General features: G+C 43.1%; 1 protein-coding gene across 1 annotated transcript; it reads left to right on the forward strand.

The window, feature by feature from the left end:
• Window positions 1-8,790: 8,790 nt before the first annotated feature.
• TPBG (trophoblast glycoprotein) lies at window positions 8,791-13,079 on the forward strand. The gene has a single exon (XM_049817862.1). It carries the CDS (start codon window positions 8,879-8,881, stop codon window positions 10,007-10,009), a length of 1,131 nt encoding a protein of 376 aa, XP_049673819.1. The 5' UTR covers window positions 8,791-8,878; the 3' UTR covers window positions 10,010-13,079.
• Window positions 13,080-16,862: the final 3,783 nt, after the last annotated feature.

Consider the following 16,862-nt stretch of genomic DNA (forward strand, 5'->3'; position numbering starts at 1 on the left):
CTGCAAGACTTTGCAGGACCTATACTGTGCAAGTGTGTCTTTAAGAGTATATTCAACAACATCAAACATACACTGTGGTGCTGAAGTGCATTACAAATATATAAAAATATAAAATTAATGTGTTTAGCATTAGGACATCTGATGAATTTTAAGGTAGGAAGTTTTTAATTCCTTAATAAATATTTTAATAAATATTTGTTAATAAATAAATTCAGATGACCAGGGAATTTCATAACTACAATTGGTCAAAAAAAATTTCTCCCAGAAAAATATTCAAATACTCTTCCTTGTCACCTGTTACTTATATTGTAGGGAACGATAGATCAAAAATAGATTTTTAAAAAATGTTTTTCATTTCTCCTTATGTTCAGAAATTACAATTTTAAATATTTAAAATTTTGCCCCCTTCATTTTTACGTCTCTCCCTCTGTTTGGCCACAGAGTGTAAGTGATTTAATTAGGTCTGCTGCTTCATTTCCATCTTTTCCATTCTTTTGGCTTCCTATGACTGAAATCTTTCAGAGCTAGAAAATGCAAAGAGATGCTGTAAACTTTTAACCATTTTACTTTTTTTTAATAAACACACAAAATATTAAGGATGCATAATTTTGGTTTGAAATTTCAGGTTAAAAGAGAATAATATTTCAACAAAGGGAGACTCTTTTGATGGCAAAAATCTTTCAAGAGCTAACAGTGCTCATGTTCATGGTACTGAAGTTTTTCTAGCTCTTGCTTGGGAAGTCCCTCAGCCACAAATCACTGCAGGTTGGGAAAAAATATTGGGGAGTTCATGTTTGTATGGAACTTAATGTCTTTCTTCAGCAACCTGTGCTGGACACCATAAGAGACAAAATGCTGGACTAGGTGGACTTTTGTTCCAATGCCATAACAAGTCTTTGGCTCTTGTTCTGGCACTGAAGTTCTTTCCAGTTTATATTCAGGAATAATATACCTAATGGGGCAGACCTCAAAACATTTATGACATCAAACTGATAATTATAACAGACTTTGTAAAGCAAAATGCATGTAATACCCATAAAGGATACTAAAATAGTTCGGTAAGCCTAGTAGCGTTAACTTTCAATGGCTAGCTGGTGATAACACGCATCATGCTCCATTGTTGCATTAAATCCTTAAAACTAGCATATTTTTGAGCATGCAAACTTGGACAGAGAAAACTGAGGTATTTTGATCCTGACATTAATTTTATTAGAAAGAGACTGCCAGAACAGACTCCTCTTCTACATATAATTGCTGAGGACCTTGTGATTCTTGGCCATGATGTCACAGCAACAGAGAAAGGAAAAAATAAGGACATGCATTCCTTTCAAAACACTGAAGCACTCCATTAACTCCCTTTGCTTTTCCATCTCTCACCATAGTGGACTTAGAGGTAGATAGTGGACTTCCAAGGGATGCAAAGATTGGACCCGAGTGAGAGGTTCTTGTATTGAAGCAGTAGTGAGAAATTGCATTAAACTCCTAAGTGTTGACAACCATGACATAAAAGAATGTGATTCCCAAAGCTGCAAGAAGTGGTCAGGAAAAGTCAAAGATTTGCCTTTCATACATACTGATAGACATACACCCACCTACCACTGTGGTCTTTAAGACTCTTTTCATGCATGGCAGTAATACAAGTATGTCTTAGAGTCATGTCTTCACTAGCTTACTCAACTGATTACAGCACAGGGAACCTAGAAGTACTTTCTTTAACTAGGTATGGTAAACTACCAGTAATACAGTACTAAGGAGACAGTTCTAATGTAGGCAAGCTTATTTTTTATGTAAAGCATACATTTTTCTTTTCTGCATTTTATCTCATCATCTCTACCCGCCTTGAATTACTATAACTAAGTTCCCCTCTTCACTCACTTTTACAGTCTGCTTTGAAACAGAGGTATCTTCTGTACCCTTTTGCCTGGGCAAGGCTTTGCCCAAACTTTTTGAAGTTAATTTAGTCTTTCCACATAAATCAGTGTACATCTAGCATCCAAATCACTTTTACTGCTCTTTTCTTTCTCTCTTCTTTCTTTTTTGTAATTTTTTTGTAGTCGTAGGATGCCAGAACGGAATGCAGTATTTCAGGTGTAGTCACCGGAGCTAACAGGGAGGGAAAGTATCATCTTCCTTCTTTGCTGACAGAATGTGCAACCCCCACAAAAAAAATCACTGTCCTCCTTGTTCCTCCCACCCCCTTCCCATTTCTAAATATGCATTCTTTTCAAAACACCTGGGATGTAGTAACCCAGAAAGATGCAAAGACTCAAGATAAAGCAGGAGAAGGCTGGGAAGGCAAAGCAAAAGAGGAAGAGTTCAGTAGAGGAGGACTATATAAACCTCCATGTGTCACAGTGGTCAAAAGCAGGTAACAAAGGATCAGTGATTATGAAGGAAAAGAAGCAGGGAACTGATTCACCAGGCTTTTTAATCTTGTGTGTTCAATCATGCTTGTAACTAAGTGGAGGCAAATCCTAACCAGGCAGTGAGGTTGCATTTTACATCTGCTTTGTCAGATCGTAAACAACGGCACAACGTGTAAGACACTGGAGAATCAAACCCCATATGTTCTCAAATCTGCCGAGCCTTTTATAAGCCTTTTTTTTTTAAAATGGGGAATTCAACAAATTCAACTCTTCCCTACAAAGACTTTCAGTTTCAACAGATGAACGTGTTTTCATGAAAAAGGCTTTACATGGAAATACTCCCAACTTGCAGACCTCTGTGGTTAGAGCTCCCACAGCCCTGCTTGCCGAAGCCAGCCACTCTAACCCAGCGGGGAAGCAGGGCAAACCGGGAAACACCCTTGGCACCGTGAGCGGCTGCAAAACCTCGGCACGGCACAGCCTGTGGAGTGAGGAATGAGTGGGACTGTCAACTGAAGTGTGAGGAACACATTGGCCCAGATTCCCTGCAGATCTGGGTTTCTCCATTTCAGAGCCAGGAGGGAAAGCAACGGATTTCAGCTCTCCCTGCCTTCCCCCACTGCAGCTAGGCAACTGCCCTAACCTATGCCATCTTTTAAAAGTCCCCTACAAACCACAAGCAGATGTGAACTGGAACCCAGCACCTCGATCCAAACAAGTGTCTTTCTCACGCACTGTAACCGAGACAAAATTGCAAGTTGGCCCAATAAACAGGATTTGGGGTTCGCGTCCACCGAGAGCGACTGTGTGCAGCAAGGCAGGTCACCATGGCATGGAGCAACCCTAATCCAACAGATAATGCGCTCTGCTGACTTCCAAGCATTGCCATCAGACTTCGAGATTGCTGTTCCTTGAAAGGACATCCCAAGTGGGCACGAGCAACATACAAGCTTGCCAGCTGAAGCCTGCTCATATGAATTGCCCTGCAGTGAGAGTCAGAGGAATAAGAAGTAATCAGAAGGCAGGTCCTTTTGGTCCTTCAAGAAGGACTAAAATCAGAAGGCTTATTTTGCAGAAGGAAGAGTTTTACTGGCTGTAGCGATTTACTCTAAGTAGAATTTACATGGAACTTAGCCTAGGTCATAGAACTGATCTTTACTTTCTTAAAATTAAAGTAATGACAAAAAATTACTGTTTTAAAATCCATATAGCAATCTATCAAAGGTAGCTTGAAAGTAAAATATATGCATCATTCCTGAGTAAGGAAAGAATAAAAACAGGATTGAAAGTTTAGCCTGACCTGTTTAAGTGTGTTAAATTCTCAGTTATATGGTGATGAACTTGTAAGTGGTTATTCAACGTGGCTCCTGTCACAGATACTCTATGTGTCAGAGCAGGCAGAGCTGGAGTACAGACAGAGGGATGTGCACACAGGGGCAGCATCTGGAATACAGCAGGTCCTCTTCCCAAGTCTTTTTTCCTGGTGTATCCTTGACCCCAGTTCTGGTAGCCAGCTTCACTGGAGGAAGTCACCATCTTTTCCTTCTCATTTGAGTAATAGGTTTTAACAATAAACTACTACCGGGAAACAGGGGGAGCAGGTGAAGAGTCTGTCTTCACCGTTTCACCAGTTTTTAGTGTTGCTTATATTCAGGTGGGGGCACTTTGTCTTCTACTGTCCCTTCAATCTCCACCTAAGGCATTCAGGAGCCCCCAGAATTTACAACAGTGCATTATTACAGATACCCAGTTAACATATTTTTAAAGACACCCCCGAAAAGGTTACTTTTAGCTAAAATCTTTTTCTGTTAGTACTGGGAAAGTTTAATATATTTCTGTGGTATTAAAAATCAATATTCCTTGTATTAGACTGACTTTTGATATTTCAATATAAAAATGGATAGCACACAAGAAAATGCAAACATGGTCTTATCTTATATAGTGATTAATGTCCACATGATTTCCATGTAGATGCATAGATAATAATAGGATTTATCCTGCATTCATCATATAGACACTGAAAATGAGAAGAGACCAGCAGATCATTTGAACAAGGTGTTTTTGTGTATGGAACAAAGTGCTAAGTTAAAAAAAAAAAAAAATTACTTGAAGATCTGTCTTCTGTATTACTTCAATTTATAAAAAAATTAAAAACTGTCACATAAGTTTATAATGCACCTAAAAAGAAAACCAGAACATGAATCTTTATGGGTGTAAGCATGTGAATGCTGAATAAGACATTCAAACAAGAATTCAAGGCAGCATTTGGTTGCCTAAGTATTTTTATGGCACCATTTTAAGAATTCTGATGGTGTTTCTTCAAATGAAGCCAAGTCCCGAGAGTAACAGAAGGTGTCCTTTGGAGGACCTGCTGGATCTCTCCATGTGAGGAAGCAGATGGAACTTGCAGCTTGTTCTTCCACTTTTGTGGGAAGATATTTTTGGTAAAAGAAAAGAATTCTGGTCTCTGCGCTATTGCTCACTTGGTGTATAATCTTTAGCACATCATAAATACCCTTCCAAGGCCACTTCCTGTGAAGTGCTGAGTATCTTCATGCAATATTGGGACAATGCAGAAACACTTCACAGAAGAAACATAAATTTCCCTGTCAGTATAGAAAAAAAAAACATTAAAAAAAGATGAAAGCTATTGCATGGAGTCCTACTCCAGGCTATTCCAACTCCTTGGACATCAGCTGGAGTCAGGCCACTCAGAATCTCTTAAAAGGCACCCAGCATTGTTCAGTATCTGGTCAAGGGGCTTTGTGAAGATTATTTAGGATGGGATCCATCTCAATTAACTTAATTAACAGCCTTAAATTTCAGTGTCTAATATAATCTTCCAGGTTTTCCAAAGAACAGTGAAGTGACACGAGCACCTACAAATGCCACTTTATTCCTTGCTAAGGTGAGAGCCTTAAAAGGGGTACAGCAACTCCAGAAATGTCAGGCAGTTTAGTTGTCACAGGTTGTCCCTATGACTCTCTGTCTTCCTTTAGGTAGGTGTCACATTTTCACTTTGGGGGAGCTGAAATACTGGAGTACTGATTTCCAAAAGCAAGCAGTTCTCATCACTGTCACATGAAGCAAGTTTTAATCTTCTGGAGGAGGATGGTCAGAGGTTTCTTCATGATTCCAGACAACCAGTACATCACCCAGCCTCAGCCTGGAGCAGCAGAACCACCGAGAGACTGAAGCATTGCCTCAGCCCCTCCTTAACATGAGTTTCTCAGTCAACCCGTAGGAATATCAGCCACAGGAACAGTTTCCTTATGGTAAATTCTCTTCCAGTTTGAGTCCTTTAGCCAAGGTGATGTATTTTCAAATACTGTATTTTAACTCAGTCGGAAGTTTTGCATAAACTTTATGCAAAAAACTATGAGATGAGATTCTATGGGCTGTGCAATGCAAATTCACAAATCAATCAATCGTAATAACCAAAGCTGACCTGAAAATACATCAGGGTTTTTTTTCTTCATTTTCCTAGTACAGAGTATAAACACATCCAGGAAATCCACTCATTATAAGTGTATTCACCAGAAAGTACCATTTTGTTTTTGGAGTGTACCTCTGAGAAAAGTTGTTTTACTTAAAACAAGAAGAGAAGAGAACAGATTAACAAGTGTTTTTCTTCCTCTTGCAAGCTTACGCAGGTTTAGCAGGTGCAATTTACTGGAATAACAGGAAACAATAGGAAAATATTTATTATTTTATTATTTGCATTACTGCAGCACATTCAAGCACCTGTCAGGGAGCACTCCACAAACACAGAACAAAACCATGTTCCCTGCCGAAAAAGCTAACCTGCTGTGCAGGGCAAGAGGCACAGACCCATCTAAAGAGTCATGGAGAGCCAGGAGCTACTAGGACAACTTTGGTCAGCATGATGAGTAGGATCAGTGTAATTGCTCTTAATTGTATTATTCCATTAAAAATTACATTGTATCTAAACATTTTATAAAAAATGGCTATGGGTATGCTCAATAAGTATTTTTTCCGTTACTTTTAAAAGCTGTTTCCCTTCGGAAACTACCTCTTACTGGTCACTGAATTTCATTGTTGTCTAGTGGGCCAATTTTGAGGGTTTTTTTGTTTTTTTTTTTTGTTTTTTTACTTTTCCAAAGAATTTGAACAGATTAGGAGGACATGTCTTTCTCTTACAAAATGCAGGATATCTTTACCTATCTACTTTTCTAAGCATTATACTAAACCAGGCATGTTAAAATATGTTTTAACAAACTAAAAACTCCTGCAGTGTAGCATCACTGTTTTTTCAACTCAACATCAAAGCAGTAACTTCCCAAACTTCTGGAACTGCTTGTGAGTCCAAGATCTCTCTTCTATCACTATTACTTGAGCCACTCTGTATTTCCTTTTCTCCATACCCTTCATGTAAAGAGCATGCTGGTCTATCAGCTGGGCAGCCCCTGCCTGACACCCCGACCCCAGACTTTCCTGCACCATAATACCACTGTTAGGCCAGAGAGGGGAGAACAATCCTACAGAAATCAATGTTTCAGCTCATTATTCTGGGGCCAGTTTTCTCCAGACTTCATACTGGATTCATCTGTTCATTTCCCTCATGGCTTTTGACAGCTGTAAAATTTCTGCTGACTTTACAAAAAAAAACAACAAAAAGGGACCTAGTTGATCAGAAAAGCAGAAGGAGCGTGACTCTGACATACAGGGAGAAGGAAATCTTCTGTAAGCAGTCATTGGAAGGGTAAGGAAAGCCCAAAGGAGTCACAGACCCAAAGTGCTCAGATTCACGTTGCTGAAACTGTGGTTATTTGAATATACCGGTACGCCTTCTGCATTAATTGGATGTTATTTAACTATCTCAATCACTTCATAGGGACCAGTGGCCCAATACAGTCCCCATGATAACTCCCACCATTCGCCTCTTCCTCAGATACCCGCTCCGTGGAGTAACCCAAGCAAGTTACTCATCTACAAAACAGCATTTGTACCGCCCGGATTGTTTGGCCATGCCCGGGCTATTCTGGGACAGCCATAGCGGCTGAGGCTGGTAAGTATTTTACATACAGATAGATATTCAGGCTTTTTCCTCACCATAATGAAGTTTAAATCTCAGCGTTAAGCTGTCAATTTGCTCCTTTGATTTTTATTTTTTTTTAACTATTATTTATTTTAGGACCTCTGAAGACCCCGGCGGTTTGGTTTTTGGTGGGGTTTTTTTGGTTTTTTTTTTTTTTTTCCTTTACTTTTGGAGCTTGTTCGGTCTATTTCGTTGCTGGCGTTGCTCCCCCTCCCTCCTCCCCGAAACACTTTTCCCTGGACAGACGGGTCGAGGCAGCGGCCGGCAAATTCCCAATCCCGCCGGCCCGAGCGCGCCCATCGGGAAAACTACGGGCAACGGCACCCGGCAGCCGGGCTCCGGCCCGATCCCCCACCCGCCCCGGGGCCCCGGCCGCCGCCTCGGGGCGAGCACAGGTAGGGGGCTGCCAGGGCGGGGAAGGGGCAGGGGGCTCTGGCAGCGCTCGCTGCCGCCGCCGCCGGCTCTCCCTTCGCGGGGCGGCCGGGAGTCGCTCCGTGCCGAGCGACCCCTCGCCTCACGGCGCTGAGGGGAGCGGCTCCGCTCGGCGGCAAGGTGAGCCTCCGGTAGCACCACCTGGGCCGGGGGGAGCGGACCCTCCCGGCGGGCTCCCGGAGCGCTGCCGCCCGGCGGCGACGGCTGGAGCTGGGTGGCGGGAGCCGGCGGGAGGGAGCCGGGCGGGGCGCGGGAGGCAGCGGGGCCGCCCCTCGGGGCAGGCGCGGCCGGCAGCTCCCCCCCCGGCCGGGGCGGCGGTTGGTTTCTCCTGTTAGCGGAGGCAGGGCCAGGCGCGGCGAGGGTGGGCGCGGAGGTGGCCGCGGGGCCGGGGGTAGTCGGAGGCGGCGGTTCGCTCCGGCGGAGTTTGCTCCGGACGCTGGGGCGGGAGCGGCGGCTGGAGGTGAGGGACGGGGACCGGGACCGGGACCGGGACGGGACTAGGCTCCGAGGAGGGTCTTGCGGGCGGGAGTTTGCACCGGTCGCGGAGCGGAGAGCCCCGGGGCGGCAGGCGGGGAGCTGCGGGAGTCGGGGCGGGGGGCGGCGGGCTAGACCCTTCCCTCCTCTCCGTGCTCCGCCAGCGGAGCCGCCGGCCGGGTGGGTGGGAGGGAAGGCGGCGGCGGCGGCGGCAGCGGCGTGAGCTGGAAGCGGGGGGAAAAACTTGTTCTTGCCTCGGGGCCGCGGCCGCCCGGTCCTTCCACGTGTGGGGGGCGCGGGCGAGCGGAGCCGAGCCGAGCCGCTGCCCTCTCCCTTTCCTCCCCTGCCGCAGGTCTCGCTGCGGGAAGCGGAGCGGAGCCAGCCCCGGAGGGGAAGCGCCTGTCCCCGGAGAAGGGGCTGCCCGGAGCGGGCAGCGCCCCGGCGGGAGCCGCCGCCGCCCTCCGCCTCGCCTCGCCTCGCCTCGCCGCCCGAGAGCCGAAGGCGCCCGGAGGGGGGGAAAGTTGTACGCGGGGCCGGGCCGGGCGCGATGCCGGGTCGCGGCGCGCTGTGCCTGGGGCTGCTGCTGCACGTCCTGCTGGGCTGCGGCTCGGTGCAGCAGCCCGGCGGCTGCCCGGCCCCCTGCGAGTGCTCGGAGCCGGCCAAGACGGTGAAGTGCGTGAACAGGAACCTGACGGCGGTGCCGCCCGACCTGCCGCCCTACGTGCGCAACCTCTTCATCACCGGCAACCGACTGGCCCGCCTGCCGGCCGGCGCCTTCCCCGCCCAGCGCCTGCCCGACCTCAGCGCCCTCAACCTCAGCGGCAACCACCTGCGGGCCGTGGAGGCCGGCGCCCTGGCGGCCCTGCCCGCCCTGCGGCAGCTGGACCTCAGCGGCAACCCCCTGGTGTCCCTCAGCCCGCAGGCCTTCGGGGAGGGCGGCAGCCCGCTGGAGGAGCTGGCCCTCCGCGGGGCCCTGCGCGACCGCGGCGTCCTCCTCAGCCTGGGCGCCATGTTGCAGTCCGGGGCCCTGCGCAACCTCAGCCGCCTGGAGCTGGCCGACAACGGGCTGCTGCTGCTGCCCGCCGGCGCCTTCGCGGCCCTGCTGGCCCTGCGGCAGCTGGACCTGGGCGACAGCTCGCTGGTGGGGCTGCGAAACGCCTCCTCGCAGGCGCCCGGCCAGCTGCAGGGCCTCAACCTCAGCGACGACTCCCTGGGCCTGCTGAGGAACGGCACCCCGGCACAGCTGCGCGGAGGCCCGCCCGCCCTCCGGCGCGTCGGCCCGGGCCGCAACGCCTGGCTCTGCGACTGCGCCGTCGAGGACCTGCTGGCCTGGCTCAAGGAGGGCGACCGGGCGGAGGGCAGAGAAGCCCTGGCCTGCGCCTACCCTGACAAGGTGCTGGGCAAAGCCCTGCTGAAGATCAACGGCTCGGACCTGAACTGCTCCGTGCCCGTAGACCTGCCTTCCCAGCTACAGACTTCGTACGTCTTCCTGGGGATAGTCTTGGCTCTCATCGGGGCCATTTTCCTCCTGGTTTTGTACTTGAACCGAAAAGGCATCAAAAAGTGGATGCACAACATCAGGGATGCCTGTAGGGATCACATGGAGGGCTACCACTACCGCTACGAGATCAACGCAGACCCCAGGTTAACGAACCTCAGCTCCAACTCGGACGTCTGACGAAGCGCCGCCGATGCGGGGCCGCGCGCGGTAGCTGTGCATGAAGAGTAGACTTAACGCTTTACCCTCACGCTTGCTCCCCTCTCCCCGGAGAAATCTCGGACGTGCTTGTAACTCAAGGGGGATACGCCTCCCTGTGACATCAAGCTCATTTTTGTTTTGAGACGCTGGGCAGCTGCGCATGGCGGTGGGCTCTATGTAGGAAACAGGCTGCTGCTTCTTTTCCTCTGTACCTGTCTGTACTCATGGGAGATTGTTTTCAAGATCTCAAAAGAAAAAAAGGGTCCTCTCTGATGGTCCAAAGGCACCAGAGTTTATAAAAAAATTACCGATGCAGACACCATTCAACAAAAGCTGCCTCAACTTTTTGGGAAAAAAAAAAAGAAAATGTTCTGTTCGTCTGTGCCAGTTTTGATTGTGATGACAACGATTCCATTTCATAGACTACCTTGAGATTTAAAAAACCTAAGAAACTCCTTTTAACAACTCCTCTGTTACAAAGAAGGAAATCGAACAGTGAGCATGCACAAATACTTTATAGTTTTACATGTTAGGAAACTTACGACCTCAGTAAGTCTCTTACTATTTTGTAAAGTTATTTTTGATTGCAGTTTACGTGAAAAGAGAGGGTTTTTATACAAGCTGCATCTAAACTCCAGCTGAACTGTTAAATTCAATAAACAGTCTTACAAGAACTGTTGTGTTGAAGTTTGCTGTTTGATGAGAGATGTATGGACATCTAAGATTGTGGATAGCTTTACAGTCTCTGAAGTAATAGCCCTGCAGTAGTAATCTGAATAAAATTTTACACAGATGTGTAGGCTAGAGACATAGATGTTTGACGATGTGGTGCAATATGCTAGGAGAACTACACTGATCAACGATGAGAGCAGTTTCACTTGGCACAAAACCCCCAGTCTGCTCTCTCAAGACAACTGCAAAACGTCGAGACAGATGCTAGGGTCCACCTTGCTGGGAAGGTACAAACTGACAGAATTTTCATAAGGTCTTCTCTATGAAATTAAAAAGAAAATAATTCAAATTAAATTGTGGAGTTTGTAAGCTGAAGAAAATTTTACCTGAATGGAATTGTTTATTATAAAAAAACCCCATACTTTCATGTCCTGAACTAAATTAAATGCAGCTCAGTCGTGTAGTCGGCGAGCTTCAGGCTTGTAAATCAATGCAGCACTTATTAAATTGCTTACTGTTTCATTTTAAGCTCTCTGTACTCGTGAAGTTCTGTAGTGATCTACATCGAGTAACTTGATGGAACTTTACATTTATCTTAAAGCTTGTAACAGGTGCATTTCAATATTGTGTGTTACTCATGCTTATTACTTGCTCGGGAATGTATTTTCTTGTAAATAGATAAGGCATGCAAAGAAAAACTTCAAAAATGCATCATGTAATATGCAACTCTGAATATATATGAAAAGGTTAGCAAGAACCTTCCAAAGACCACCAATAATTAATGCACTTTTCCTAATCCATTTATAGATTCTTAATGAAAAAATACACCAGCTGTAGAAGCGTGATGTGAATTGGTATCTATCAGTATATCTGTGGAGCTTTTTCCATGGTTCCTGTTACTTGAAGCTCTTGAGCATCTCTAAAATTTTATTAATTACTGGCTAATTCCCTTTGCTTTTGAAAGTGACAGTTTTCTCATACATGTACACCTTTGGTAAGAGCTCATAAATATAAAATAGTCCTTAAAGTATCAGAAGAAATATAATCTATTTGGGGCATCAGTATTATTCAAATGCTTATTTCTCTCCTTGCAACTTCAGACAAAGCAAGTAGCACAAGGTGGTTCAGACTAATTTTCTATTGCTTTAAATTGGCTTTATTTAATAGCAGTGATTTTTTATTTAATGTGGTTTTGTAACTTTGCCCTCAAAAGTAAAAAAGGAATTAATACTATGTACAATTAATGGTTTGATAAATCAGTGTATTTTACAATTAAAGTTACTTAAGTGACAGCCTGTTTCTCCTGCTGTAATTTAAATGTATGAGCAATATCTGATTAACAGCATATCAGTTAAGTTTGTGGATTCTTAAAAAGCAGACTGCTGGTCTGAATCTTAGCTGCACATATTTTAAGAACAGTGTAAAAACCCCGGTGTGAATAACTATTACTGTGCAACTATGCAAACCGTTCATACTTGGTATACATAAGATAGTTCATGTAAGAAGCAAGAATTTACAACAGCTATGCAGTGTGCTTTGTCGTATTAGTCATTTCAGAGATTACCAACTTACACTTATTTGTACAGTGCCAAGAGGAATAGAGTGTCACCCTTGCTTAAGATGCTCCTGTAATATAATAGATAAAACATGTACAAACCAAGCCATTTCTTGGGCAATTTCTTGGGTTTTGGTAACAGATACTTTAAAGTAACTACAGTAAAAGCAATTATCCGTGATGTGTTAATGTAACAGCCATGCATTTATAGAGCTGCTGTGTAAGGATAGGCAATGACTTTTTTTGCAGTCTTTCAACAACGGACTGAGTATTTGTATAGTGAGCAAGTGTAACTGTTGTACTACACCTATTATTCTAAAGATTATTATTATTTTTGTATCGTAGAAAGTCAATGTAATAGAATTTTATTAGAGACCTGGCGACGCCTACTTTAAAATAATTTTTGCCATTTGCTTATGTGTGTATTTATTAGGATGTAACAGTTAGCATGTGTCAGTGTTGTGTTGAATAACGTTCTCCTACAGTGTTTGACCAACAGTGAATGCTTTGGTGTTTTGTATGATGCATTATTTGATCTTGAATCCCCGTCCATAAACAGTGCTTGAAATTTGTTTTCCTTTCCTTTTACAAAATAGTTAACAGTGGTACTCAGAAGACATTGAAAAAGTAGCTCCCAAAGTGCTTCAGAACTTGGTTAAAAACTACACATGTAAAATAGCATTAGTTTAAGGGTTCTTCTGAAGCACGTTTTATAATCTTACTCTGCTTTGACACCTGAAATTCCAATTGATTACTATTTCCAGAGCAGCTTAATTAGCAAGGCTGTTTTATTCATTCATTCTTCAATAAAACACCTGCAGTACTAAATGCCTCTAAAATGTGTTTTGTATACATAAACCCCCAAAGTTCTGCATGACACGGTTGCCATTGATGTTTCGTAGAAAACATCTAGACTAAAGTAGTGGGCAAATCTTCAGGGAAGGCTGCGCAGCTAAGAAGCAGCAAGGATGGTTTGTCCGAACTTCAACTGCTTTCTTAAAACTAGTTTTAGTTGTAATAAGCTTAACGTTTTCTTAGAAAAATAGCACAAGGAGTTGACATAGTTTTAATATATTTTCCTAAAGTACTTTGGATAAGTGCTGTTGCCAGGTAAGAAACAGAAAATTCCCCAAATCTTTCTTTATCCAAGGTAGCTTTATATTAGATCATCCAACATATTTTTTTCTCTCAGCAAACCATAATATTACCAATAATTTTGACCTCCAAAAAGTGATTTGAAGTTTTGCACAACTGCTTTAAATCTTTTCATTCAGGGTAATTTACCTTTTAAGCACTGGTGACAATCCCCAGTGACGTGCCAGCTAGCAAAGCAGTCTGTTCAGACCTGTATGCGGTTGTTGACTGAGATGTCACTGAAGACAGGCATGGCAAAATATTCAAAATAGGACTGCGCTAGGATCCCAACTCTCATTATTCTACCAGCATTTTCCCTGTGGCATACTCTGCTCTTTATGCATCTGCATAATTTCTTCTTCGCCTCATTTTCTCAAGAAATCCATTAAAAGGAGTATCGTGAATCTGTACAGGTAGAGAAATCAGTCCAACTGCACCTGTATTTTGAGGTTTAGCGTCTTCATTTCCCTTTAAGCCTTAACATGAAAAAGAGCCTTTGTCAAAGTAGACAGAATGAAAATTTGATACACACTTTTTCTTTCTCTTTAGCAGCTGAATGTTCAAGAAGAACCATTCATTCTCAGCATATGATGAAGGAAAATAGCATTTGGTAAGAAAAACATTTTGGTTTCAAGCTTCCAAATGACATTTATATTCTGTGAGAGAAGGTGGAAGGGAGAAGCTTATAAAGGAGACGGAGATATCGCTTTGTAACGGGTCAGCGCTGGAAATCACAATGCTAGCAATAGGAACAATTGCTGATTGATTCTGTTATGTTCTGGTCATGTTTTATGGATACAGCTCTAATTTCTTCCTGTTGCTATAAATGGAAACATTCTGCTAACGAGCAGAGTCACGTCCTATAATATTTGTAATGCAGGTGTTACCACTGAAATTTTTGTGGGATATAATAGAAGATTGAATTTAATTCAGCGCCTGCTGATTTAATAATGACTAGATCAGGCCCATAACTTAATGCTCCATTTTTGCAAACATGCCGCATCCTAGTTGCAAGGACCTTGGTTTGGAATCAGTCAATGAAAGCCCACCAAGGAAGAGAGAAAGCAGTCCGTTGGGGAGTGTAACATTTATTAGATATTTCACACATGCTTAAAAAAAGAGACATAACCCATGTGGGAGCAGAGGATCCTTTGCTGATACAGAAGTACGTGTGCTCTGCTAGCTTCCCGAGTCAATCCAGCAGTAGCAGAAAAGTGGTGCTTTGTACCAATACAGTAAACCTAACAGCACTCCTCTCCCATCTTGAAGAAAAAAAGCACCAAGCTTTAAGAATACAGGTTTGCAGTGTAAGTATGTCCTTAAAAAGGGCTTTTGCTTTCTCAACGGTGTTACAATTTCTGTGTTGACACATCCTTGGAAAACCTTGCTATGCCAGAAGTCATCTGTCGCATAGGCAAAGCTTGAAATCGGGTCTTGCATTCCCAATGTTAGCCTAAATAGAAAAAGGGGACTATTAAGAAAATTAAAATGGTACTTTAGACAGTGTATTCATGTTGCAGTTAATAATTTAATACTTGCAATTATTTATATTTTTCAAAGTATTCACTAGATAGCTTTTCCTTTCTGATGATAGACTAACAGAATAACAGATTTGTGTTTTCTAGTAATTATGCATGAAAGCATCTGAATAAATTAGCAATGTTGTTTGAGTACATACAGTGATGAAAATGTTAGAAATCTTGTGTTCTAGAATGTTTCACTATTCTAGACATTTTAGATGTGCAAGAAACTGCTGTACCTTTTTCAGACTGAAGTTTTGTTTCTTAATTAAAAATTATTCTTGAAGAAAACCACAATAAAATATTTACCAGATTGCTTATAAAGGTTTTATGTTCACCCTGTTGATTTTATTACTGTAAATCCTTACAGATATTGAGGTCTTTGCTAAAGGTGTAGTTGTGTTCTTTTTAGCTCAAAATGATGATTGTGCTGTGAAAAAGCAAATTCCGTCTAGGTAACCTGATTAATTTCTTTAGAAGGAAATTTGGTCAGTGAATATAAGGGATTGTGTTTTAATAGTTCTCATTATTTTGGACATAATTTGATAGCTTTTTGGTTTTTAATATAGGCAGTATTGATTTTCAAGTTAGGTGCCGATTCTCAATTTGACAGTAATGGAGTTTCACATTCTTAATGACTAGATCAAACTGCGTGTTTTAAAGTCTTCAAATACACATTTACATAGTGAAATATAGAGGTGCTTTTATGGAAATAAAGGAAATAGTTCCTTTCTTACTGTGAAGGAACTATTAAAGAAAAGTACTGCTGAAACAGAGAATGAAGGGTGAACTCCAGAGAAAAAAGCATACTGATGGCAAACTCTTTTATTCTTACATCTTTTTTAATGCAAATGTTTAGATTGGAAATTCAAAGGGAAGGATGACATTTCATCTTCTCATAGAAAGCTAGTGCAGATGTCTGAAATTTTAATAGGATGGAGTAATTTTGGGGGGGGCTGTCCCAGGAGCATAGCTGATAACTTGGTTAGTCTTGGGTCTAAGTTGTTTGCTATTACTGTTTTTTTCACATTCCTAGGACACCTAACACAGAAGGATGTTTAGCTTTACATGTGACGGATCAATTTGTCCTAGATTTTATGTTAGGACTGATCTGTCTTAGTATCTGTCCACAGGCTACTTCACATATTCCATTTGTTCTAGTAGAAATTTTATCTGTGGCAGAGCCCAGGGTAACTTTACATGAAATCATGGGCATTTATGTAATAAAGAACTCATTTGTCAAATTGACATTATCAAATGTCAAATAGACATTTTAACAGAATGCAGTGTATACTTCACGCTGGCAATGTAAAAGCATCAAGTAACAGTAGTGAAATATTAAAATATGAAAAAAATACCATTTTTTGCAAGAATGCTGTAAGCAGTCATGAACTGACATGACTTTGGGGCATTTGAACAATTGAAGCTTGTTTTGAAGAGGAAAAAGAAGGGCTTACTACATCGATAGTTTTCTTCTTCAGGTAGGTGTCTTCATTCACTCTACTTAACAGTTTATGAACAAACAGTAACCAAATCCTACAGATCGTTATAGATTTGAATCCATTTAAGTCAGTGGCTTTACTCCAGCACTTTTATGTTTCCATATTTTCAGGGGTGGGTGCTTTTGTTAGCCTGTAGGGGACTGAGAGAGAGCTCTTACACAACAGAAAACAAGCATTTTTATTTTACATGTACATATATGCATTTTACACACATACACACGTGTGTGTGTGTGTGTGTATATATATATAATGTAAAACTAGGAGGCTGAAGAGTGGAGTCCAAGGCACACCAGTCTGTCCAGTACATTCTGTTGGCTAGCTTAGGGGCCTATTTTTTCCCCCATATTGGAAAGGAGACCTAAGTGCCTAAATGGAATAGGTATGCCTCTGAAAAGCACATGTTTTAAGACATGCTTCAGGTTCCTGCACACCTAGCGTGGCCATTAGCA

The sequence above is a fragment of the Accipiter gentilis genome, chromosome 15 (assembly GCF_929443795.1).
Source record: "Accipiter gentilis chromosome 15, bAccGen1.1, whole genome shotgun sequence".
Classification (NCBI taxonomy): domain Eukaryota; kingdom Metazoa; phylum Chordata; class Aves; order Accipitriformes; family Accipitridae; genus Astur; species Astur gentilis.

What these genes read in the sequence shown, in the direction of transcription:
- TPBG (XM_049817862.1), top strand. Translation starts at nt 8,879, where the DNA reads ATGCCGGGTCGCGGCGCGCTGTGCCTGGGGCTGCTGCTGCACGTCCTG.